We start from the raw sequence: 27,734 nt of genomic DNA, 5'->3' as shown, positions 1-27,734 counted from the left end.
CCGTTCATGTTGTTTTTTTTTTTTTGTTTTTGTATTGGGGGCGTGTGTGAGCAGGGAAAGCGATAAAAAACAATAAAAGAAAAGGTAAACAGAATACTGCCTTGGGCTTGCCCCATTTTGGGGCGCTGTGCCGTGTAAAACTTACAAACATTTATTTTGTGGGCGCTTTTTCTTTTTGTTTTGTATTGAATTTAGTTTTTTGTTTTATTTCGTTTTATCTTTTCCTTCTGGGCCTAGGTATCGGTAATGGTATCTGTATCTGAATCTCGATATCGACATCGGGGGACTTAACCCCACCGAATCTCGGCATCGATTCTTTTGGGCTTAAATGCACACAAAGCATAATATTGCATGTCAATTGTTTTAAGGGGTTTATTATTAAACATTTAGTTGTTTTTTCTTTAGATTTTAACAAATTCTAGACCGGCAGTGCTCCAAACATCGCTCGGAGACCTTTTTCCCGACCTCAGCGTAGTGCCAAGTACGGTCGGTCGATTTCGTTATGGTTTCAATTTTGGTTTTTGGTGTATTGTATAGCTCCATTTATATAATCAAATTTTTCCATATAATATATGTGTGTATATATATAAACAATTATATTCGTCGTGTTCACATTTCTTGTGGTTTTTCTTCTGTTTATATATATATTTCGTTCTTCTGCGCTAAGCTGCGTTTACACACACAAGTTTCCAGTTTTGCAAATTAATTTCTGTTCTTTTGTTTTGGTTGTTGTTGTTGTGGTTTTTATTGGGCTTTACTTTTCACGGCTTACTTGGTAACTACGCTAGGGGTTTTCATTGTTTTCTTTCCTCATTTACTTTTTTATTTACTTCGTTTTATAATTTCTCTAAACTTCTTATATACTTTGTCTCGTCATGCGTTGTGTATCGGTGTGTGTGTGTGTGTTTGTGAGTGCGTGTGTATGTGTGTGTTAGCTTTTTGGAATCTTGTTATTGTTACGATAAAAATCGCTTCATCCAGTTCTCGTTACGTTAATAATTTTACTAAAAACATGTTGTTACTGTTTTGCTTAGTTACTGGTTGATTTTGTTGTTGTTGTTCTTGTCTGGTTGTGATTGGTGTTTCATCGAAATTGTTGTTCGTTTTTGTTGTTTGTTTTATTTTCATTTATACTTTATTTAAATCTTATTTTTAGCTTTAATTTATAATTTAAATTTACTTAACGTTTAAAATAATTATCGCTTGCATTTTTGTTTATCCTCGTTTACTTTAAATAATTAAATTAAAAAAATAAAATATATTGTAATATGTTCTTGCTGTAGCTTGTTGTAGCCGTAGCTGTTGCTGTTGTTGTTGCCGTTGCTGCTGCTGTTGCTATTACTGTGGTTGTGTTGCTTTTGTGGGTTTCGTGGGTTTTGTGGTTCATAAACATTCCTATTTGTTGCTCTCCATGGTTTGTAGGTGTTGTTTGTGGGTGTTCCTGGTTGCTCTTGTTGTGGTGTGTTTTCGTGTGTGGGCATGTGGCTGTGTGTGTGGGAGTGTAGCAGTGTGGGTGTTTAATAGTAGGTCTCCTGCTCCAACCAGCCTCCGGGGTTGCGACGCAAGTAGAAGCGACGGGTCTCGTCATAGATGAAGATGGCCAGCGCAAATGGAATAGCCGGGAACCACCAGACGAGTCTACAGTTCGGGTATGGAACGTTAATTATAGAAAACGAACACTGGGGATTTTAAAGGACCACTCACTTCAGGGGGTACATGCGCAGACCCTTCTCCATGCCCGGGCAGTACGAGAGGAACGCGGCCAGCACGGTTTCAAAGACGAGGCCAAAGTTCAAAGCCCAGTTGCGCATGCCCTGCTGGAAGATCGAGTTACGTCGCGTCTTGCAGATGATCAGATCGGCCCATTGCACAACCACGATCGAGATGAAGAAGGCCGTGTGGCAGGTGTACTCCAAGGTCTTGCGGTCGCGGTAGGTCTATAGGTAGGTAGGGGTATAGGAAAAAAAATGTGTTATTTCTTATCCCACTTAATGTTAGATGTGGCTAAAAGTTTTTAACTCATCCTTGGCTGGTATAATAATCTTTTAAGTATGAGTTCAGAGTTAAAGTAAAGTAAATTAAAGAGCCAAATAGAGATTCGACTTACCCATTCTTGACCGTAGGAGTCAGTAAGATCGTTGACAGCCTTTGAGTCCCACATCTTACGAATGCCGAACAGTTTCTTGGGCAAGAAGCCGTTCTCAGCCATGATGACGAAGTATACAAAGAAGCCGGCGGCGGCCTGGATCATGCCGATCTGTCCGTAGGCCATCGAAATCAACCTGGGTTAGTTAAATGGGCGGGACCAAGTTGGAAGTTGGGAGAAATAAGCAGATCTCGTTAGACAACTCTCAAAGGCAGGCTACATTTTTCTTTTGTGTGGGGTTTGGTTTTGTTTTTCAGGACGCAAGACACTTCTCGTTACAGTTTGGCTAGCGGTAAAGTTTCGGGCATCGGACTGAAGAAAACAGGAACATGCGCGGCTTGGCCAGGATTTTTGTTTGTCGTAGAACATTGAAGACGGTAAGATAGGTCGTTCGGGGTACTTTTGATCAACAAATGCTTGAACTTAAGCGGTAAACAGTAGCACACAGAAAGATAGAACGAAAGGATAAAGCGCACAACAAACAGAAAACACTTAGGGAGGATATTAAACAAAAACCCTGCCCAAGGACTGCTAATGTCCGTTCAGTCCTCGATCCGAGTACCAATTTGTACTCGGGGTTAGTCGGTTAGATTGGTGTTAGTGCCACTTTACCTTGAAGCTCTTTTATGGATTGTTTAAGCAAATGTATGTTTATCGTTTAGATTAAGTGGTTTTAAGACTTTACTCTATGTAGCGTGGAAAGTGTCAAGGCAAATCTCGTTTTAATTTCAAGAGCGCGTAAAAGCAAATCGTACAGTCTACACTCGATAGAAAGCGTGATGGCGCAGAATTGTTTGAATTTCATTGCATTGTTTGGCTTTCTTACACTTTGCATTGGATGTGGATGTGAAAAGCAAAGTTATTGTTAGTGCTAATTGATCATGCGGTCTAAATACAGGACATACATTTCAGAACTTGCAGGACATTTAAGCGTGCCACTATGACTACGACAGGCGAGTGCAGCTCTACAACCTTTGGTTTACTTACGTTTAAGGAAGATTTGATCGAAATCACATAAAACATAAAACGAAAGCTCAATCATAAAACTTACACGTAAACACAAACTTAAGAGTAATTAACACGTAAGAGTATTGCACACAAAAAAAATCATAACAAATTATTATCCGTTGCCATTGTGGTTAGATTCTCAAGTATTACCTACTTTTTCCAGAACACCCTCCCTCACATTCAGACTTACCGCGACTTGGAAACTTGGAACCCGATTTCGAAACGAGTCTAGGTACAGATTTGGTATATAAGGATCATATGGTGTATCTAGAACACAACTGAAGCGATTTTCGTTTTGTAGTTGGTTCGAACAAAACTCATCTACAAGTAACGTACTAACTGGTCTAAGAGTAACGGCAGAAGCTTCGTTTTAGTGTTTTTTTGTGTTTTTAATTGTTTGGTTCAGTCTTTTGCTTGTCTAAGAGCTTGTGGAAATATATCCACCTTATATTTCATTGCTTGTTGTATGGGTCGTGTACTTTGTTTTGTTTATTGTTTATGCAGGTGAGCGTTTGAGCGAGCGAGCGTTTTTCTTTGAACTAACTTCGCCAAATTCTCTAGAAGCAGCTGTTGGGCTTTATTCTTAGTGGCACTACAGATTGCAAAACACACTTTCAGATTCAATACGAGTCATGTTCCTCAATAGTTTAAACATACACAATAAGTGTGTGTAAGGATCGAAGTTTGTTGTGCGAGTAATACACCACAACTGTAACACTTAGAGTTAGGGATTTAAGTGAGGGATACATTAAGGGATTATTCCATATGAAATTAAGTAAAATAGGTTCAAATAAAATCTTTTATGGTGGGAAAATTTTAGAAATTTTGTTGCTTTTAGAATATTTGAAAGATATTTTCATTCCACATTGAGAGATTCAGAAAGCAAATTATAAGTAGGTCACATAGAAATTGGAACAAAAGAGAACTATGTAGAACACAAAACTGTGGAAGAAATGTTTTTTTTTCGACGTTCAAAACTGTGGAATTGAAATTTAAACATGGAAACGCATAAACGCATCAGCAAACGAACAAACAGTCGCAAAAGTTTCTGAGTGAAATTTTGAATATAGCATTCGATTGATTGCATTTTAAGACTGATTAATGATCGGTTGATCTACTTGTTTGGTCAAATTACGATGCAAGAAACGCGACCACAGTACATCAAACAAAGTTCAAAGTTGGTAACGTAAAAAATGCTTGCATGTTTGTTCATTTTCTATTTCATAACTAATCAACTAAAAGACGGTTAACACTTGGATATTGGAATTTTGTTTTTGGTTTTTTTTTGTATAAGACCTTAGCGTTAAGTTTTCCTGACCTGCGGTTCACCAAGTTGTCGCGATACGGATCTCTCGGCTGACGCTTCATAATATCGCTCTCGGCTTGCTCGTAAGCGAGTGAAATGGCCGGAATCTTGCGGTATATGGCAATTAATGGTTATTGATTGTTCGGTTATCGGTATTTGTGCAAGTTGCAATTGTTAGTTGGTTGTTTGATAATCAAAAGAAAGACATAACAAGAGTCGAAAGAATGTAGGGAAATACAAAGGAAAATCTGGTTAAAGTTTACAAATATCTATAAAATATTTGTATAAAAGATTTATATAAGTATGCTTGCGGGCGAGTAATAAATACTTGTTCTTTATACGCTAATTAATAATCGCTAAAAGATCGTAATAGATAGGTAGAAATCTGAGGGTAGGGCGGGAGTCTGTGTCAAGTAGTACCATCATGGGGCATTTGTTGTTGCATTTTTTGGTGTTTTTTTTCTTAGCTCCCGCGTACTTACGAAGCTAAAACTAGTCTAGGGCAAAGAGCATAGAGCACCCAGTAATAGTAAAATCGATATATAGTAAATAGTAGGTAATAGTAAATGCACAGATATGGGGTGTACAAAAATGGATTAGAGCTTAAATTGCGCTAAATCATTATATAGGTACCATTATTACTAGAGGACAATTTTAGCCTGGTTTTCAGATTGAGTTCGGAAGAGATTTGTGTGAGTGTCGGTCAACTACAACTCAAAAGAAGTGTCAAAACGTGTCAATGAATGACTGAGAGTTGGTAGAGAAAAATACAGAGCAAACTCTTGTCTGATTGATTGATAGAAAATGCTGAATGATTCGAATTGACCTTAGTAATAGGAGATTCATGAATGAATTGATGTCGAGACCGAAGATTCCTCTACCGTAACATGAATGTAGCATCAGTAGAAACGTATATATGTTATAGAATATACAGACTCACTAAATTAACAATAGGCCTGCTCTAGCATAGTGCCAAGAACTAAGATGGAAAAGATTTGTATTGACATGGTAACAAATTATCGTTAATTCTACGAAAACGTAGCTCAGATTTGAGCTAGAGCCTCAATCTTCAGGAATCAAGATGATCTCCACTTACCTTAGCACCACAAATAAAAGGATCTTCATTTCAAAAAGAAAAACAAATATCTGTAGAGCTTCTACAGTAGAACATAAATCTAAAATAATTAAACCAAGTTATCAAGGAGTACAAACGAAAGATATACGACTGTTTCCAAAACCGGAAAATAGAACTTCAGACATCTTTGGAAAGATGCTTAAGCCCAAAAATGGAAATTCATATATATTGTAGATATAGAGAGAAAGTGATAGAGAGATCGAAAGTTTACCAAAGTTAAGCAGAAAAGTGAAAGGCAAACTAACTGACTTCATGGCTATAAGGAAAAGATTTACATATACTCCTAATCCAATAAACAGTTTCTAAATTTTTCGAGTGCAAAAATATTTGAGAAAATGGTATCCGAAAAAGTTGTTCTTTCTTGTGTCTTCTTAAGTTAAAACTTAAAATTCTTTTGGGTTATATAATTAATAGTAGCTATGTTTGTATATGTAGTTATGATTACAATTACATTTATCAGCGTTAAGTAATTGGATATATTGAAATATTGCTAAAAACAAATCAAAAATCGTACGAAATGCCATACATAAGTAAGAAGTAAAATACAAAAGGAAAATATACTATCAGTATTCTGTAAAGATCTTTCTGAAAATTATTAAAAATGTTATTCGTTAGACCTTCAGTGTCGGATTAAAGTGTGTTCAGGAACAGCTTATACAAAAAACTTTGCGAATTCACTAAGAACACACTTTTATTCACTTAGTATTATAGTTATACGAGTATATGTAAAATCAAAATTACTAATCGATTTGAACTTTACTTTATTCTATCTGAATGGTAATATCAAAGACTAGAAGAATCTTGAGAATATTCAACTAAATAAGAGAACAGTGAACAGAATTCAAAGAAAAGCTACCAAATGAAACATTTAACATAAAACATGGAAAACATTGGTGGAGTTAATCCAAATAATCAACATTCAACCAAGGAGTACTTAAGCTATTTTAAAATATTTTTGTTAGTATATAGAAAGACAGAGATATAGCGGATAATATAGGTTAAAAATAGAGTAAAATGATTTTATTGTCTTCGACTTGTAGGATAGAAAGAAAGCGTACTGATTTTAGCTTGCTTTAATGACTTTGGCCGACCAAAGTACAAATTCAGTTCAATGGTATTCAATTTGCTTTTCATTGCGTGACAAAAAGAAATTATTTGGTGGTTCATAGAGTAGCAGAAGATGCAAAATCTTTATTTGCGTTCGGATATGTGTCTTTTACGTTAAGATAGAAATTCGGTTCTTGCTGTTGTTTGGTTGGTTGATTGAAAGTTGTTTGTTGGTTGTTCTGGTAAATGTTGTAATTGATTCGATATCAGCACGGAGCGAAACTTTACCTTTCGTTGACCAGTTTATCTTGGAAGGGGTTCCTCGGCTGGCGTTTCATAATATCGGATTCAGCCGTCTCATAAGCTAAGGAAATGGCTGGCACCTAAACGTGCGAACGATCGTTTGTGGTGGTGGATTATCAGTTGGTAGTTGGTTGAAGTGGAAAAAATAAATGAAATTAAATACGATAAATTATGGAAACATAAACTCTTCTCCTTGAACTCTGCAAAACCCTGAAAAATCCGCTGTGCTGGGGGGCGACGCTGGTTCATAAGGGGATATATCTTAGAGACTAGATTGCATAACTTAAACCTTCCTCTTAAATCAAACTTAGGCTGCAGAGACTTATTGGGCACAATGCTTGATGTGTGGAGTGACGAACAGAGTTAAACATAAGCTAATTTAAGTTCTCGAGTCAAATTATGAAATAAAAACCAATATTTTCGGTTGGGTTAGTTGATAAAAATCGTGTGCAAATGCTAATTTTGATATTGAAATTTTGCCAAATTGTACAAACTTAAAATCCATTACAAATGCCAATCAATTTGTCCAATTCAAATAACGTCGAGGGGTGAATCTTACGGTTAACTCAGTGTTAGTTACACCACAAAACGAAAATCGTGAGCGATATGTATCTGAATTATATATTTGTGAGAGAATAACAATATACGACGCACACATATTAACATTAAGAGCATTAGAGTATGGCAGATGAATTCGATATTCGATATTCAATGTCGGGATGATTGAATTGTACATGTATATATAACTCTCTGGGAGGAACTCAATAAAGGTGGAAATGGACTTGTACTTGAAATGTACAGAGCAGATGCTTTTATGTATAGATGGTATATGCATGACGAGGGATCTGCCACCGAATGGACATATGCTACATGGATGAGATCTGAGAGGAAAGCTGGTGTGGTGGGCATGTACGAGTGATAACATTCTTAATAGTTAGTTGGGTAGTTAAGCCATAAACGTGTCAACGGCATTGTTAGATGGTTACGCTGCCTTCGTTCAGGCCAACTTATTTTATTACAATCCAGCCACATACACATAAGACATATGCTATAGTTATATGGTTTTTCTCTTGATTTGCGCTTTTCTTTACTTCAGTCTTGATTTATCCTTTTAAAGGTTGAGGTTAGTGAGTTGGTGAGTGTGTATATATATGTGTGTGTGTGTGTGTGTGATGTGTGTGGTTGTATTAGTGTGGGGTATAAATTGACTTGATTGGCACCTTGAGTTCACTAATTTATCGTTGAAGGGGTCACGTGGCGGACGCTTCATAATATCGGCTTCGGCATGTTCGTAGGCCAATGAAATGGCTGGCACCTAGGTATTGGATTATGGCAGGTAGTTACATTAGCAACGGTTTACAATCCATAAATTCAATTCAGTTCGATTTTGGCCTAGATCTGGGGGTAGCTAGAGTTCGGTACGTGATTAAGAGCACTTAAACTACTCGATGGCCTAGCACTGCGTTGTTTTCTAGCTGGAGCTGCTGGATCTATGTCGGAGCAGAGGCTAGCGCTTTTACCTCTCGTTGACCAGGTTATCGATCTCCGGATTGCGCGGCCGGCGCTTCATGATGTCAGCCTCGGGTCCCTCGTAGGCCAGCGATATGGCAGGAATCTGATCGTCAGTGCAGTCAGCCGCACAATTTACGTTCAGAGTGGGTGTTAAAAATGCTAGTTCTTAACTATTAACTGAGAAGGGCTACAACTTTTATATATAACTTGCTCGAATGATACTGACTTAAAAGCAACTTTAGCTTTAATCTTCGATGGGGCTTGGGTTCGGGGCGGAGGTCTAAACTTACCATGTCAGTGCCCAGATCGATGCACAGAATCGTCACGGTTCCCAGTGGCAGTGGTATGTCGCAGAGGATGAAGGCCAGGAAGGGCGAGATTTCGGGAATGTTGGAGGTCAGGGTGTAGGCGATGGACTTCTTCAGGTTATCGAAAATCAGGCGACCTTCCTCTACACCAGTCACAATGGAGGCAAAGTTGTCGTCCAGCAGAATCATGTCAGCAGCCTACACAGGATCATGTGGATAATTAATTTAGGCATTTTTAAAAACAGGCAAAGAACATCAAATCCATATTGCACCATCTCTCACTTACTACAGTAGTGTCATAAACCAAAAACATTAGTTCATGCAGAATGGAAAATTGTATTGGATTTTCCCCAATTAAAAACATTAAACGCCTTTTCAACAAAATCCTTTAAATGTTAATATGAAATGGTTAATGTGTGAATAAGAAAAATATCACGCTCATATGCAAATTCATTCTTCATTATTCATTCTTCATTCAACTTCCTAATTGATGGCCAATTTTGGTGATATTTTTACTTCGTCAAATTTTTATCACTATAAAATAATTTCCTACCTGCTTGGAAACATCGGAACCGGCGATACCCATGGCAACACCGATATCAGCCTTCTTCAGAGCGGGAGAATCGTTGACACCATCACCAGTCACGGCCACAATAGCTCCCATGCGCTGGCAACCCTCGACAATGATCAGTTTCTGCTGGGGCGAGGTACGGGCGAAGACGATCTCGGTGTGGTAGCGGAGGATCTCATCCAGCTGGTCGCTGGACACATCACGGAGCTCAGCGCCGTGGACGACGGCTGCCTTGGCCTCACGGGGATTCACTTCAGAGATGGGGATGTTCAGGCGCTGGGCAATGTCCTCGACGGTCTCGTTGCCCTCGGATATAATACCGACAGACTTGGCGATGGCCTTGGCAGTGATCGGGTGATCGCCGGTGACCATGATGACCTTGATACCGGCCGAGCGGCACTTGGCAACGGCATCGGGCACGGCAGCACGTGGGGGATCAATCATGGACATAAGGCCGACGAAACGCAGATTATCGATGGGGAAGTTGATGTCGTCGGTGTTGAACTTAAAGCCGTTGGGATACTTGTCGGATGGCAGCATAAAGTCACAGAAACCAAGCACGCGCTCACCCAGTCCACCGAGTTCCATGTAGGCATTGTTGAACGCCTCCTTCATCTCCTCGTCCAGAACCTTCTCCTTGCCGTTGATGAAAATGGTAGAGCAGCGCTCCAAGATACGCTCGGGAGCTCCCTTCATTACGAGCAAGTAGCGCGGATCGTTTGAGTCCTCGGTTTCGTGAATGGACACTTGGTATTTGTTTGTGGAGTTGAAGGGCACCTCGGCAGTCTTCTTATTACGCTTGCGAATGTTCATCACATCGCCCAGAGCCAGTTCCATGCACTTGAGCAGAGCAGCCTCGGAGGCATCTCCACTGACTTCTTTCTTGAGGATGGGGACACCATCTTGGCCTCCCTTGAACTCGGCACGGTTACAGAGAGTGGCAATGCGAGAGAGCGCCTTGAATCCAGGGCTGGTTCTATCGTATTGAACACCCGACTGATCCTCAGTTGTGTCGGCCTCGATGATCTGATTATCGAACCACATGTGAGCGACCGTCATTCGGTTCTGGGTGAGGGTGCCGGTCTTATCGGAGCAGATGGTCGATGTGGAGCCTAGGGTCTCCACGGCCTCCAAATTCTTCACCAGACAGTTCTTGGAGGCCATACGCTTGGCGGTAAGGGTCAGGCACACAGTGACGGTGGCCAGTAGACCCTCGGGCACGTTGGCGACGATGATTCCGATCAAAAAGATGACAGCGTCCAGCCAGTGGTAGCCCAGAATGAAGGCAATCACGAAGAAGGTGACGCCCAGGAACACGGCCACGCCGGTAATAAGGTGGATGAAATGGTGAATCTCCTTGGCAATGGGCGTCTCGCCGGTGTCTAGACCGGAGGCGAGACCAGCAATGCGGCCCATGACGGTGTGATCGCCACAGCTGATGACCACACCCTTGGCAGTGCCCTCGACGGCGTTGGTGGAGAAGAAGGCCAGATTCTTGGTCTCCAGAGGATTCTCATGGGTGAACTCGGCACCGCGGGACTGCGGCTCCGACTCGCCGGTCAACGAGGAGTTGTCCACCTTGAAGTTGCGCGCCTCGATGATGCGGATGTCAGCGGGGATACGGTCGCCGAACTTCACCTCAACGACATCGCCCAGAACGAGATCCTCAGCGCGCAGCGTGAGTTTCTCGCCCTCGCGGATGACGGTGGCGAACTGGGGTACCATGTTCTTGAACGATTCCATGATCTTAGAACTTTTCGATTCCTGCGGAACACACACCACAGTTAGTAAACTGATCTTGAGCTGCTCAGATTCAGGGGCGACCTACCTGATAGTATGAGAAAATGCCCGTCACGATGACGACAGCGGAAAGTACAATACCCAGATACAAATTATCGTCGGCCGGCTCCTCGCTGGTGCTGGCCTGGATAGAATAGGCCACAAAGCAGAGAATAGCACCGATCCACAGCAACATGGCGAAACCACCGAACAGGTTCTTACAGAACTTAACCCATTCGGGCGTCTGCTTGGGTGGCGTCAGCGCATTGGGACCATCGCGCTCCAAGTTTTCCTTGGCCTTGGCGTGACTTAGACCCTGCGGAAGATCAGAGACGTATTAGTGTACATGTCGTTTGGGCAACCATTTACTCAAATGATGCACTTACATTTTCGGGATGTGTCTGAAAGCGCTGATACAATTCCTCAGGAGAGATTTTATGAAAATCGATATCCAACTCCTGTTTGAGATCATCTAAATTCTCCTTTTTATTAACTTTGGCCGGCATCTTGCGTCTTGACTGTTGAATGGAGATGGATAATAATGTTAGTGGCGGAAGGTAATTATGCACTGCAGCGAGAGACCCATTAGCCGACACAAAATTCGATTTACTTCATGCCTTGGTTAAGCCTTTGATGAGGCATAGAGGATTCCGTACTACCAGGGTGATTTGCGATTGGTTAAAGAGAAAGTGAATAGAGAAGAGTTTACCGAAAGCTTGGGACAGAAGAAACCCTAAAAATTGTAGAACACTAACATTTACCCCTAAGAGTTGGGGATCAGATATCAGTTTTACCGGTACCCGTTGTTAACTACTTACCCGACTAATTTACAACTTGTCAAGTGCTGTTCCCAACCTGTGCACGAGGATGTGGTTATAAACTTGGGCGAACCCATTCCGAAATGAGTTCGAGCGTGAGAATATTCAAAATGAGCGCTGATACGTAAAACTCTAGTAATCTAAGGCATGCAAAATGCGCGCTAAATGACGCTTCCGATCGAAATGAGAAGAGCACGTAAATGAATAGAGGTGCACAAAACAAAACATCAAGCAATTATACAAACATTTGTTCCTACACATATGTTACGTATGCAAAACAAAGGAATTAAAAATGAAATACAACAAAAAAATGAATGAAAATTAACTTTCCCTATAGTGCAGCTAAAAATATATTTAGATTTCCTGTGCATTAGCTGACCTCGAAAGCCTTTGAATTAGCCATAAAAAGAAAATAAGAGAATTCTAAATAAAATATAAATGTATTCAAAAGTTTATTATATATAGTCTTAGCAGCTGTCTAGTGTCTGGCATTCTATCTTTAACAGTGTCTATAAGTGTTCTCTTTTTTTAAGACGCACGGGCAATGATTTTTGCTCTCTGACGTCATTGTTGGGGTTGCCATGCAATCAAGGCAAAACGAAGTAAAAAAAAAAAGTGGGCTCCTGTTCATTTAAAAAACTTTTAAAGCCAGTTAAAAACTGCGTGGTATTAGTACCACAAATTCCAGGCAATATTGAATTGAAAAATAAATAATTTTGGAGTGAATGGAGACTCGTAAAAAGACTCCGAGAAAATCAAAAATGGCCTTATTTATGACATTATTATTGGCCATCCTTATACATAGCGAATTATGGCTATTTATAGCCGCTGTAAGCATTTCGCCAGTGATTTCTAAATGTCAACTGCACTCGGTAAATGCCATTGGAAGCATGCCCAAGTCTAACAAATATAATAAATATGTGAAATTATAAACCGGGAAAAGGGAAATCGATTAGTAAAGCGCTTAAAATCGAAAGGGGACTGTGTTAGAAATGAAAAACATAAGTAGAGTGGATGATAGATACGAATGTATGGCAGTGTGCGACTGAGGAAAATTCGATTTACCTTGTACTGGCCATCGGCTGTGCGATTGTCGTCATCGGTGGCTATAACCGTGGCGACTCGATAAGAGTCCGCCCTCCCATGCTACGCACATGAAGGTTTGGGTTTCGAGTTCGGGTTCGGTTTCGGTTTCAGTTTGGGTGGTTCAGTGTTGGTGGGTCGGTTGTTGGGTGGTGTTTGATTGATGATGTCGATGATGGACGAACAAGTAACGTATTCAAACGGGGAAGAGATAAAAATCAAAAATCGAACAAAACTAAAAAGCATAAACAAATGCAAGACGTACACTATGCATGTATGTATATGGCTATTATGTATATTAAATAAGAGCTATTTTCTGCTTCTGGTAAAGTGATGGTACAGTCTGTTACAGTGATAAATTCTGTATAAATACATCACACTTGTTTACTGTAATACTTTGCAGTATTTGTGTTTCATTTCTAATCATTTTTATTTGGTTGTAATTTAAGGCTTGCAATTTAAGGATTTACATATTATTTTTTAATTGGGTTTCTAGAATTTATAATTTTCACTTTACCAGATCTAGCGAGTAGCATGTAAGATAACTAAAGAATAACCAAATATATTATAAATATGTCATTAATAAAAAGAGACACTACAAATCAACTTACTATTATAAACATTAATATGATGGGTCATGATGCATACATTAACTCTAAGGTAAAACTAAAGGCGTTTCAGGGATTGCGGTATTCGTTGGCCTGGCAACACGCGATTTGTTTTGATGATTCAGCGCTAATGGGAAATGGAAAACTGGCCAAGCTGCCAAAGGACAATGAATCATGTGTTATACATAGACTTCCAATAAAAAGGCTCTCCAGCAAGCGGTAGCCAAAATTCGACACGATTTTTGATCGGGCTGCGTTATCTGCAGTGCGTCGTGAGTCACTGTTATTATTATGATAATTATTTAAAAACAAACAAAATAGGCTAGTGAAGAGCGCAGCCGTCAGCGAATCTCAAAAGAACTCAAGAGATATGCAATGCAATATAAACACATAGTCTACTGTTTGTTTGGCCATGCAAAACGAGGGGTTGAAGAAAATCAAATCAAATTAATTAAAAATACGTATGTCTCGAGAGGAAAGTATGTATACACTAATGAATGCGAGGGCGAGGGGAAAGTGAGAACGCAAACCTGTCGCGTTCACATGGCAGCCAACTTGCGGGTATACTGACTATACATATTCGAGAAGCTTACGCTTTGTTTGGCTTTGCTTTTTCGGGCCTGGCGTGTCTTGATTTATTTAATTTCATTATATATATGCTTTTGGTTTCAGGTTTTTCTTTTTTCGGCCTTTTTTTCTGGTTCAATTAAGGCCGCTTTGGCAGCATGAAATAAATCGAATCGAGATAATCGGGTCTAGAGGCCCGCTACTGAAGGGTTTCTCTACTTTTTGGCTTACGCACTGTAGCAAGTATTCAAACGACTATCGATCTGCTTTCGTATCTTTAATCTTGCGTCGCTGGTTTCCCTCGTTCTAAGATTCCCTCTCAAGTGCTAAACAATCTGATAGGAGGATTACAGTTAAGATATGGGTTAAAACTAGGATACAAGTGATACTACTATCTAAAGCTTACATGCTACCTTGCCTAGAAAGTGTTTAACAATTGTTAGCCATGACTTTGTAGGCGGAAAGCGCCCGTTTTCCCACAATGCCGCGAATTCTGATTTTTCTATACACATTAATTCAACTTAATCGGGCTTTTCATGCTTCAATTGATCCGAAACAATGTCAAGAGGCACAGCATGTGAAAACAGGGGTATGGGTTTGGGATTGGGATAGGGTCCAGGATGAAGCTCGAGGCGAGAATAACGTGTATATACATACATAGGTATATAAATCAGAATACGACAATGGCCGGTCAGCCGCAGAGAAGCTTACATAAGCTAGTGAAATGGAATAGCAAACTGAGAAGTGAACACAGAAAACTGCGAGCTGTGAGCTGCCAGCGAGCCAATTAGACGAACAGATACAATTGTATCTGTTGCTCCAGCTAAAATGTGTTCCCCTAAACCGAATAGAACAAAACGGTATGCACACATTTCGCCGCAAACCATTTGGCATTTGAACTTGAATATCAATTTACAACATGACGACTATTTGGAGGGAAAGAGCTGTGTATCGAATTGACGCGCTAATTGTTCAATCAATGCAAAAGTGCAAATACAAAAGTATCTGGGAAATGTGTAAGCCAGAAATCGGGCGAATTGTCGACATATCGCTTTTATTCGAAGGTGCATTAGCCGGCAGGTGAGTGCAAGTTTGGATTTAACCAGTTTCAAACCAGATTGAGGCGGCTCAATCGTTGAGGTGTCTGATTCGGATTGATAGAACACAATGCATTTGACTGGGAAATCGAAACGGTTTTGCTAGGTTTGTTTTCCCCCCCTCATAGTACGCAGAAAAAAAGAAAATAAAAACCAGTTTCTGTGGGCAAGATAACACATTGTGTCAGACATCTCTAGTATCTGAGAAATGCATTTTCACCCGACTTGTTTATTGTTTTTTTATCCGCTGACTGAAACGCCAGATGAGCTGAACTCGCTAATGATCTGAGTTGCCGCAGTGTTTAATTTAAATATTATTAACAATTTCCAGCTAATTGTCTGCTTAATTTTCGCACGTTTTGCTTGCTCTCTTTAAAAACCCCAAACCATCATATTTTTTACCAGGCCAATATACATTCTTATAAGTATCCCTACTTGTTTGGAGGGTAAGGGTAGGTTATGTAACGCTGATTCGTAAAAGCTAACTTAAAAAAATCATGCTCAAAGCGGTCAAGATAAATTACAATTGATGGAAAAATACCTAAATGAATAAAATGTTTCTGAGCTCGTCAGTTTTGATTACCCACCTGACCACTCATTATGCGGATTCTTGTTAAAACTTATTAGAGGCCAGACAGGTAAAACGATCAACAACCAATAATGTAAGGCACGACAACGGTTGGGGTAAATAAAACACGATTAACAAAGTACAAAATAAAAACTTGATACAACTGAAATGATAAAATTAAAAGTTGGAAAAAAGGCAAGATTAATAGAGGGCGAAAACGGTTAAAGCGACTCAAGCTTATGCAACAATCCACAGGGTACGCGGGCGCTGGAAGGACGAGGCGGTGGAGCAGCAAGTGGACCGCTGGAAGGCCACGGAGTCACGGGAAATTGTGTGGAAGTGGACAATGGAAGCGAGTGTGTGTATGGAAATGCAGGCGAGCTGCAGTTTCCAGGATGCCGAATAACGGCACATGGCAAATGGAGAGACCAAGAGAGAAAACGCGAGACAGAATTCCGAAAGTGAGCGAGCTTAACGATAAACAGCGCAATGGGAGCGAGCCGTTGGGGCGCAAGCTCGAAAAGAGCGGCAGGAAAATTTTCCAAGACTTTTTCCTGTGCCCCCCTTTTTTTATGCTGTGTGCGGAATTATGAAATCGCCAGGCGGGGGGTCCAAATCGCTCTATATATGTAGCTGGCTCGCTACATCCACTCATTCGTGTAGGGTGGCCAGGAAATTACTGCTGTTCCAAAATGTAAATCGCGGCAATTGAATCTAAACGATTTCATTGCCACAAAAGTACGTCAGGCGAAAGCGATGCGGAGGAAACGGACAAACGGACGGACTATCGGACGGACATGCGTTTGGCTTGCCATGAACGCCAAACTGAATGCCAAATCAAAAAGGAGGAAAAACATAGTTCAGCATTTTCGTCTCGCTATTGCACACACACAAAATCACTCTAGATCACTCGAACACTGTCAAATGCGTATGAAAAATGCATTTTCTTCATCTCCCATCTCCCTTTTTCCCCCAGGGGTAAAGGAACAAAGGTTAAATGCCTGGTCACACAGTTCTTTTCGATCTCCATTTCTCTCTTCAGATGGTTACAAATGTATATATCCATTACGCCAGGCATGAAGTTTTGGAAAAATCGATTTCGTACAAGGACGTTGTCGTTTTCTCGACGCCCCCAAAGGGGGGTGGTGGGCGGTCGGTGGGCGCTGCAGTTGAGCAGACATGGAAAGTTCTTGTTTGTTCGTTTTTTTCTTTATGCTTTCTTATTTTTTTCTACCTTTTACACGTTTGGGTGCTATTACACAATTTTTGCGCTTGGCGTTGCGTATTGTGTTTTGGGGGCTTTCGCAGAAAACTACCCCGTTAGCAGTATTGAACTTGTTTTCAGCACTAGAACCGATTCGCGTTGGAACGAGACAAATACAACAAATACTGATCACACACGACTGCTGTTCGCTAACGTAATATCCTTTTATTCTTATGTCGAACGAGAGTTAGTCCTGGGCTGCTTCTCTTCTCGCTGGAGCTGGACTCAATCGATGCACAGTTATTGTGTAAGCAGAGCAGCGGGCACACACCAGCGCCGAGGGGGCGGGCGGGCGGCGGGGGAGCAGAGCTGTACTGTACCACCCGACAAAGAGACGAGATAGCTGCTGCTGTCACAGTTGGACCTTCCCAGTTCGGATTCGACGTTCGACTGAAACTTTTCGGCGCGCCGCGAGTGGTTAAGCTTTCTCGATTCTCGGATAGAACATTCCGTTCTGCCGACGTCGGCAGAGAGCTTTCGCCAGCAGATGTTACACCGCGGCCCAACGCTCTCCTACACTCGGCGAAAACAGACCCAAGACTGTGCGGGTATACATTGAGGATTGCCACAGACGTCTACAAAGCTTTAGTATGTCTGATTTAACTAATCGTCGACAATGTGTAAAAAAATATTTTGTTACTAATATCAAATCGGATTACAAATATATTAAAAGTTAGGTAAAAGTTCGATTTGAAACATGTCTTCTTATTGCAGGCAGAAAGCGTGCTACTGCAATAGCTGAATAGCGTTCCATCTTTTTTTTTTTTTTTTGAATATCTAACAAGTTATAGTTAATGTAATAATGTTATTATATTTGACCCATATTTTCTATAAAATCATATATTTAGTTTAGTTGTCTTGTCTGGGCCTAAGAGCTTGTAAATTTCTATATGATTCATCATCTCATACATTTCATGTCGCGTCAAAAATTAGTAATGAACTCTAATCAGCATATTTCGAACAGTAGTTACGAGCCTCTCTTTAAAAAAATATTTAATTACGAAACGTGTAGAAAAAAAAGAAATATTTAAATCTCCAAACTGTGGAGCAACTTCACATTTTTGAGAAGTTATTAACAACCGACAATACTTAAGATAAAATATTCATTGAATACGGTGCATAAATAAATTTTCATCACGAATTTCTAAAATGTAGTGCTCACTATATTTTTTGCGAGTGGACCCTCTCGTGCGAAAAGTGCACAGTGGTGGAGAGCTTTCCAGCCGAAAAATCTATGGCAGTGTGACAAGTGAGGCAGGCAAGGGGTTGGCTGCGCAGCTCGGAGCGGCGGAATGTGTGTCAGTTGGAGAGCGATGGCGGCGGAGAATGGGACAGCGGGCAGAAAAATGATGGGTGGCAAGGGCGAAAGAGGGATCCCCAGAGAGAGCGGGAGAGGGTGAGAGAAGGAGCGGAAGCGGGAGAGTGAGCGAATATCTACATAAATTGTATAACGAAAACAAAGCGTTTGATAAAAAGGGCAGGCCAACAACTTTGGCATTTCGGAACAGCCGCCTATTCGAGCCCTTGCATGACGTCACTCCAGCTGTACCCATCCCCCCAAAAGTGTTGACAATTACCCAGACTCGTTTTTAACATTCAGTCAGATGGACAACCCCCGGGGCCAACTAGAAAACCTCCCCCAAAACCGGTGAATCAATGTGGCACGTTACGAAAATCATATTCCCATATTCAATCTACGAATCCGAGGTTACATATGTGAATCCACTTAGCATGCCCCTACCCCTAATATTAAGCTCTTGCTATTCTTACTTAACGCATTCTTAGGCAAAGTGGCGGGGTTGCGGGCGAAATGACACCACGACTGGCTTAGGGCTTAAGGACTCAAGTAATTTCCTTTTCGGACCTTGAGTCTATTTCCAGTCCCTTGTAACTCGAGTTTAATTACACGTAATGTTGCCAACACAGAGACAAACAGCAACTCGCATGGATACGCATACGCACTTGTTCAGTAAGTAATACACTAGAATAATTCTAAGCGGATGCTTAAAAAGTTACAATAGACTTTGAAAATGTTTCACGTATACAAGATGAAATATTAGATAACACCGTCATATAAGTGTTGATATATAAATTTATTCGTATTCCCCAAACATTTAAACCATATGTTAGGGTTTATTAGAAATATTTCTTTGAGCACCGTATGGAAATCGATTAACTTCCCAGCTCATTTTTCTGCGTGCACTAAATCCCACGGAAAATCAATATAAGGCATCGTGCCAGCTAAAGCAGCGGGAAAAGTTTCAGTCTCTGGTTTTCCGGAGCGCAGGGTGGCCGAATGACTCCCCTATCGATCCAATGGGGGCATCCAGATTTCTGGCCAGAATCGTGCACGTTTTATCAACTTATCGAATCGCGTGTGATATACGTACGCTGAAGGAGTGTCCCGGCCAGATGAACTCAAACTCAATTTGTGGGTCATCAACTTGGCTTCATGTTACAGGGAGGTGCAGAGATGGCCCCAAAATAAATAAACAAATGCCGACTTAAGTGACCGTGCTGGCCAGTTGTGTACGCCAAAAGTTCTCCAACTATCGCTGGCGTACAATATCAACTTATGTAATGACACGACAAAAAAAAAAAAAAAACACTTGGCAACCGGAATGGAAGTTGAGATACATATGTAGATAAAGCCCTAAACTTTTCGCGCAGATATTGCCGGGGTCACCCATGGAATTGAGTTATATGTATCCATGTGAGCCGTCCGTGCGCATTTACTTATGTAAAAAGGAGAGCAGCGCCACAACCGCACGTCAATGAGTTCAGCTGACAAATGGTCAACTGACGAGGGTTCCACGTAGGCAAGCCTACGGTCAACCGGTCTGCTTGACGTCTCCAAAATTCGGCCATCGATCAGTCAATCCCCGATATTCTATTCCCCGGAAAAGCTCAATTTGGTCTGTCACCTGCCACGTGTCGGCGCCTACTTTGGGAAACTCTATGCCAGCCACCTGGAAAATCAATATGCAATGTCTGCTGTTAAATGTTGGGCTTACGGAGGGGCTCCTGAACAAAAAGGGTCTATTCCACTGCCAATTATGACTTTTAGACAAAATCAATAGGCGGAGCAGCGCTGATGACTTTACAAATTTGCGTGGTGTCAAAGTCAACTAGCTACTGGCTTTGCTAAGATGCCAATATTGAAAGGGAACTAACTAAGCTTCTGATCCCAAATTAAATACTGGTAAATTCTGCTATTTGCAGCTTAGTTCAGGAAAAAGCAACCAGAAATCAAACAAATATTCCTGCCTTATTTAAAGCTAGTATGATAAAATCTGTTATGTGACATTTGGGGGTCCAAGTTCTGGTTTGTCGGACGACTTTTGAGAGTTCAAGCTCGGAAAGTTCCACTTTAGTTCGTAGAAGTTGCATTCGCACTTTGCATTTGAAAAGGGGAAAAGCGTGCAAGTTGGTTTGGCAGCCTGCAGCGAAAACTTTGGCCAGCTCGCTAATTGCCATTGGCAAGTGCGACCCCTCCGCCGATGCGAGTGGGTGGCGGTCCTCGATTCGGTTGCATAATGGCGTTCATGACCTGGGCCCTGGCAAAACCAAAAAAAAAAACAGACGGCGACAGAAAGTCCGAATCCGAGTGCAGCATAATCACTGCCATCACGAGTGCCCCGATATGAGAGCGAATGAGCCATAAAGCCGTTGTACTTGAGCACTGATTAAAATGTGCCACCCCCATGACCACCGGGAGGTCTTTTCTCGCCATGAATGGCAGACGGACTACAATGGTCATGTCTGGTGACGGTTTCGTGATGAGTTTCAGGGCGGGGGAAATGTTGTGAACACCTTTACAAGTTACGAAAAACCAAACGTTTTAAAAACTTTCAATTGAAAAGAAAAACTTCAAATGAATGACATCTTAATGCGGAAGTAGTATTGAATATATGGAATATAAGAACTCGTTTCCCTGATCATGTCACGTTCCAGCAGCGTATAAACTCGATCCTAACCCAAGTCGAAGTCCGGCTCTAGTTAGTCTATGATGCCATTCGAAGCAATTTGCTCGTCGCTCCTCGTAGGCGTTTATGACAATAGATTTACGAGCATAGCTCGTCTAATTTACGCCATTCCCATTGTAAAGAAGCGACCATCCATCCAGCTCATACAGTAGTTAAAAAGATGAGAAAAACCTTAGACGGCGACAACGATGAAGGAAAGTCACTGGCGTCTCGCGGCGAACAGCATTGAATGAAATGCCCCGGAAAAAACCAATTGTTATTCCACGTTTAATTTAGTAGAGCAATGGAAGCCTCCTCCCACCACCAACCGCCCACCTTGTAAATCCGATTTCACGGTTTGCGGGAACGGACAGCCAGCAGCTGACTGGGCTGCATCGTTGTGGGCGGGCAGATCTTGGATACATCCTAAACCATCTCATCGCATTTTATCCCATCTCATAGACACAGATACACATACAGCTAAAGCTGCAGATACAGAGACACCGCTTGGCTTTGAGTTTCAGTTGGGTAATGCGAAACGCCGGAGACCGCCCGTCCGAAAATGGAGCAATAAATTCTAATCAAAATTAAAATATACATAATAATAAAGTAAGCAAAGCAGCCAGGCCATCAGTACAGCACAAGCATTTTCTATGGCCCATTCAGCGCGTGTGTGCACTTGTCATTGCCTGGAAACTAAGTCAGACAAAAGGGGCTGTCGTGGGTTAAGGGGTCCAATATGTTGGCCAAATGAGTTCGCGCAGCGGGGATTGCTGAGTGATTTTTCCCGTTCTCATGGCGAGTACATATACATATAGATATAGGTATCCACTTTATTTGGGGGTGCTCTCCAAGGCCCTAAAACCGCGAACAAGTTGCCACTTCATCTCCATAAAAGCGAGCTGATAGTAGAGATCTTGTGAAATACATGTATTTTAATCAGCTTCGTGGCTGGAAAAGGAGGTGTAATAATAGTTCAAGATTCTCAAATATAAGAATCTATAGTTTTGTTTTTCTATGCATTAATCCATTAATTATCAGGGGTCAGGGGTAAGACTAGTATTCGTGGTTAGTACTAGTACTCCACTTACTCGTGGAGTAAAAGACTACTGGTTTTGGTGGCAAAAATCCTTTAATGATTGCAATACCCCTTTGGGGATGTTCATCACTCGCTAATACCTGCTAGTACATATGCTTCCTATATCTTTAACACCCACAAATCAATAGAAAACCCATCTGCTCCAGAGTTACAGAGTGGGCAAGGTGGGTGCATCGGGCTGACACGCGCCACCGCTCAATGAACCGCTTGGCACTAAATCAGCCTCAATTGAGAGTGTGCTGGCTAACCTACTTGAGCGGCAGCAGTCAAAGCCAGCGATTTGTGGCACGTTGGCACGTCTAATTGGAAGACAGTGGAATAGGTAAAAGGGATCTGAACAGCAAATTCCAGAAGGTAATGCCACACAGATCCCCACATCAAGGTTGCCCGGTAACCATACCCAAATATAACGATTGCGAATCAGTTGCGCCTTATCAGGTATCCACTATCTGTCGGATCCATCGGCCATCCTCTGACGCACTTCACCTGGTCACGACGCAAACCAGTTCAGCTCAAGTGTGGCGGAACCCAAAACCAATTACAGCTGTCGAGGGTTATTTGTTGGCCGACATACATATATACCACAATTATTCCTCATTATCGGACGGTGCGATAATTTGATTCGACTCCGTAGAGCTGGATATTTTCGGCTATAACTACCAATTTGGCGTTTGTCCGCTACTTATTTCAATTTGTTTGCCTTTGCATTTGGCCAAAAAGGCACTCTTTCTTATTTTTTTGGGCGATCGTGACTGCGAAAGTAGCTTTGGAGCAACGCCAGCAGCGCGTATTAAATTGTATTTAAATTAAAACAAATTACGGACAGGCCGAGTGTGTGTGCAAGTGGCGGCAATTGCTGATATTGTCGTCACATATGAGGCATTAAATTAAATAAAAATTTATTATGACGATTTAAGAAGCGACGGGCAACAAGCAAAGTGCGAATCAAAAGATACAGGCACAGATTCACACACAATTGAGCTACTATACAACTGTGTGTATCTCCTGCAAGAATTCGAACAATCTTTCAACTGTCTGCATCGTTTGGAAAACATTTTCCATTCCATTTTCGTTTCGGAATGCCAAGATTTTAGCTTTTATGGCAGGCAGGCATAGCTATTTTTTATAGATCTCCAGTGCCTAAAGTAATCTCATGGACCATTGGCGGCCGAATCCGATTTTAGCGAGTTCGTTCGGGATATATATTTATTTATCCGATCCGGAATAGTTGGCCCGCCCGATGTTTTTTGTGTTTATTTGTTATGTCTTCGATTTTACCGGGCAATTGAATCCAAGTAATATTCGAAAGTTATGTCATTTCCTTAGCTATGCATCACAGATTGCCCAGATCAGCCGGCTTAATCTCGGCCAGCTCGTTTACTTCCTCCCACAATGCGTTCGCGGTAATTGCGGTAATTGTTGTCGCTCAGACAATATTGAGTGCGTGACACAAGACGATTCAGAGTTCTGGAGATCTAGAAATCTCGTCTTGCCGCCCAAAACTCGTTTAAACCGGTGGTGAACAGGAACAATTGAGCCATTGTTGAGCTCCGGCTCAGCTACTTCAGGTAGCTGGACAATAAACCACCCTTCTAACTTAAGCCACCCCTGAAGGGTATTGATCGGTAGACCTTGAGAAACCTACAAGCTAGAGACCAACTCGAAAACAAACGAAAACGAAAATAAATCACCGTACCGCTCTAAAACTTAATCTACAAGTGTGGGTCGAGCGGGCGTTATCTGATAAGCAGACGAAAGGTAAATATAGCGAACAGATACAGCTACAGATACCTGGGAAACTGGAGGCCCAGACCCCTAACAGTGGGTTATGCAATTGTCAGTAATTAAAACCCTACCTATTGACGCAAACTGGGCAGCCATGTGCCAAATATCACACCGCAGCGAAACAAATCGAAGTCCTTGTCGAGTGCAATCTGTGTGCTGGATGTGACAGCAAACAGTCAATGGGCGAGGTGATAATTTCCACATCTTACGATTATTACTGTCAATTGATGATGCTCACATATGTCTCACAGATGCCTTTTTCCAACCAGATCTGTTCAAACGGTTTGCCATTGTCAGTTGATTAGATTTTTATTGGCGTGTAATTGAATTAAAACGGCCAATATTGTTTTGCTGCCACGCTTTGATTGCCGAAAGCAAGTCACCGCCTCTGGCATACTGTTTTCTGGTATTTTCCAGTTGTAATTATTATCGCTGCCGCTTTTTACTGCCATCGGCAATCTGTTAAGTAGTTAACTAATTTAAAATCTCCGAGCCGGGTAAAACTGGTCAAACAGAGAAGGAGGCCCGTCTGTTCGGGCTCAAAAAATATCTGGCCATAACATACATATGTACTACATGTTAACGCTGATAACTGCTGATAGTATTTAAGTCCTGGGGGTTCGTATTTAGAACCTGCCATTACCCCCGTTGAAAGCACAATATTCAGCTTATGCCCTTTCCCCATAAACTCTTAATTGCTTTATCTGCATTTTTTGACTGATAAACGGGTAGATGCAGACATATACCAACTAGTTCTGGTTTCGGCTGGCCTTTAATTCCGAATCATTTACTTATGGAACGCACATCGAGAGCAAGAAAACTTCATTATCACGTTCTAAGAGCATCCTCAGATTGTAGTTTCTTGATTTTTGATGTACTTTCTTAAATTGACTTCAATTGAAAGCGCATGAGTCAGCATACAAAATGAAGCCACGACGCTGGCGGGGGTGTGAGATACACCCGTACATAACTCAGCTCTACGCGGATTTGTGCGTGAAATCATAATAGAATTTCCACTGAGCACACTGGGTTTAGGTATTTGATATATTAGTCCGACAAACTAAATTTTAACAATTAAACCCCACAATATTTTATGCCACCAATATTGTCAACAGACATTAAGGTCGAAAATTAATCTTGTGAAATTTTATACCCATAAATGTTTTTTCGGGTTTTAAATAAGTGTATAACTTATTTTAATAAGCTCTTAAATATGTATACAACTATAATATTAAATACGTAATACTTTAATTATCAATACCTGTTAACATTCTTAATTTAATAACTACAATTAGAATATAAAGAATATAATCAAAATACAAAAGTACCTCAAATAAACCTGATTTTGATATGGAGCCCACGTTTAAGTGAGTTCTTAAGATTCCTACTTAAGTTTCCCCCCTCTGAAAATGCCTGTATCTGAACCCACTGTGGATTGAGAGTGGAATCAGACCGCTTGCGCTATAGTTTGCATACTTTCGGGCCGTCGAACCAGTGTGTGTGTGTTTGTGTGTGTGGTGCGTGTGTGTGACCTGCCCTTAGACAAGCCCCAAAATCAATAGAGCTGGCAGTTCGGACTTAGAATTGGTGGCCCTAGCCCTAGGAACAGAACCGAAAGCCCGGGTGAAAACAAAAACCCTGGTGAAGAACTCATTACTGTCTGCGGGGTAATTAAGTGGCGTCATCGGTGGGACATTCAGTTACTAATCGCCGGGAAGGGAAGGGACGGGAAGGGAAGGGAAGAGAAGAGAAGGAAAGGGCTACGTATGTACGCAGAAAAAATACGGAAGAAGTACGTCGATTTACGCTAATGTGCCAGTGTGTGTAATTAGCAGGCACTACTGGGCCCAATGACACCAATTCCGGAAGGGGGGTAAGCACGGAAAATGGAAAAATAAACGTGTTATTCAGGGTAGTTTCGTTCTAGGGCTCGAGATTCCAATAATGAAATCTGCGAGATGCGACGGAATGGGGCGTGGTTCGGGAGGGGCGGCAGCAGTACCGGTTATGTAAGCCGAAAACTGGAAGATTTCCAGGCACGGAAAAGCGGAAAGCTTTCGCGCCGGGAAAGTGGAAAATTTGGGAAACTGGTCGGCCTGGAAATGGGGATTGCGCATGTCAGCTAAGGGTTTACTCGCTGGTCGTGGAAGCGAAACTAAAACGAAGCATACCTGGAAAGCGTGAGAGCGGGAGAGAGAGAGAAAGAGACTACGAATTCGAGAAAAAAGTCAAAAGCCAGGTCTAAGCGCTATTTTTACAGATCAGCAGGTAAGCGGATATAGGCCGAGCCAGATCCAATAGGATTAGTAACTGCACCCAGTTCCACATTCGATTCCACTTCCAGTTACCCAAAAGCCCCGCAAACAAATTAATAAACTTCGTTGGGCGTCGCCTCAGCTTTGTTGTTGTCTTTGCTTCTCGCCTTTTCACCAGCAACAAAACAAATAAAAGCAGCAGCAGCAAGAACAACACCATAAGCAACGTACACAACACAGATACACGCACACACCCACACTAGCGCACTCGGGCTTCGATTTTTCCCACTAAAAACAACGCCCGCTCAGCGTTTCACTTGGCCAATTTGTTTTGGCCCTGGTTTTTTGGTTTCTATGTCATGGTCTAACAACACTTAACATTACATTTACAGTTGACATTTTCTCACTTAACTAACTTAGTTTTCAGCGTAACCCAGGCTTTATTTTTGCTCACCTCGTAATCCGACCTCAACGCCATGTTATTTTAATTTAACTCGATTAATTCCAGGGATGTGGAAAATGTACACAAATTTCAATGTATCGATATATCAGATGTCGTGATTACCGAATCGATTTCCCAGAAATATCGGTGTATCGAATGAACCGGTGTAGAAATTGAGATGTCAGCTCCCGAGTGGATAAAATATCGGAATGGCAATCGGTAAAGATGGTGAATATATATTACAATTATTACAATTTGGATATAAAAGAGGCAAATATTCAATCTGCCTCCAGTTGATTTAAATTACAAAATTAAGAAAATAAATTATTACTGAAATATGATTTACGCAAACCGGTTGCAATTTTACATAACACAATAGTATAACTCTATTTAATTATTACATTAAGATATTCGTTTACTTTTGTATTAATAAATAATAATGTTTAATATATTAAAAATATTAAATAAATAAACAATATTTAAAAAAATTAATAAATGTTAAAATAATATTTACATTTTTAAATCCAATTGTATAAAATGTTTATTTTACCCCAATTTGAAAACATGGAACATTTACAGTTTTCTCCATTGCCACCATAGTTTATTAATGCTGCCAGCTTGATTTTTACACACTGGCGAGCTGCCATCCTGATATTTGCGGATGCTTGGAGTTGTCGTCCTGATTTCTGTGTTTTCGATTATTTTCGATAATAAAATACTAACGAAGCTTATCGTTTCAGATCGTTCCAAACATAGGTGGCGGTGTAATTATACAAACTATTTTTAAGTCAGCAGCACGACGTGTAGATGGCGCTTGTTTAACGTATAAATAAGTACTCCTCACGGTGTGCTGAAATGGACTTATCACTTCTCATCTGTCTCTTTCTAAGCCGGGATCTTTAGTCAACCATCAATTCATCGCTTCGTTTCGAGCCAACAAGGCAGGCTTAAAACGATCAACTGAGATGGCTTCCTACTCGCTGGGATGTACGACTTGAAACGGGACAGAGCAGGGTTTCAAAGAGCATCACCGCAGCCGATGTGGCGATCTGGCCAGGAAGGTAGGAG

General features: G+C 41.2%; 1 protein-coding gene across 12 annotated transcripts; it reads right to left on the bottom strand.

Moving 5' to 3' along the window:
* Positions 1 to 12: 12 nt before the first annotated feature.
* Positions 13 to 26,789, bottom strand: LOC6553483 (sodium/potassium-transporting ATPase subunit alpha). Of its 12 annotated transcripts, none has more exons than XM_026983778.1 (11): positions 17,091 to 17,544; positions 15,876 to 16,019; positions 14,427 to 14,526; positions 11,502 to 11,633; positions 11,165 to 11,431; positions 9,319 to 11,100; positions 8,748 to 8,963; positions 8,166 to 8,260; positions 2,108 to 2,282; positions 1,705 to 1,937; positions 13 to 1,638 (listed from the first exon to the last, which is right to left on the bottom strand). In XM_026983778.1, exons 4-11 carry the CDS (start codon positions 11,619 to 11,621, stop codon positions 1,518 to 1,520), a joined length of 3,009 nt encoding a protein of 1,002 aa, XP_026839579.1. In that variant the 5' UTR covers positions 11,622 to 11,633; positions 14,427 to 14,526; positions 15,876 to 16,019; positions 17,091 to 17,544; the 3' UTR covers positions 13 to 1,517. The 12 variants fall into 12 exon arrangements, with proteins under 12 accessions (XP_026839579.1, XP_015010375.1, XP_015010367.1 ...); XM_015154889.2 differs by lacking the exon at positions 14,427 to 14,526 and adding an exon at positions 12,999 to 13,079; XM_015154881.2 differs by lacking the exons at positions 15,876 to 16,019; positions 17,091 to 17,544 and adding an exon at positions 26,679 to 26,789.
* Between the last annotated feature and the right edge of the window lie 945 nt (positions 26,790 to 27,734).

The sequence above is a fragment of the Drosophila erecta genome, unplaced genomic scaffold, assembly GCF_003286155.1.
Source record: "Drosophila erecta strain 14021-0224.00,06,07 unplaced genomic scaffold, DereRS2 tig00000000-arrow-pilon, whole genome shotgun sequence".
Lineage (NCBI taxonomy): Eukaryota > Metazoa > Arthropoda > Insecta > Diptera > Drosophilidae > Drosophila > Drosophila erecta.
Note: the sequence above shows the minus strand (reverse complement) of the source record. Positions and strands in the feature narration are given on the sequence as shown.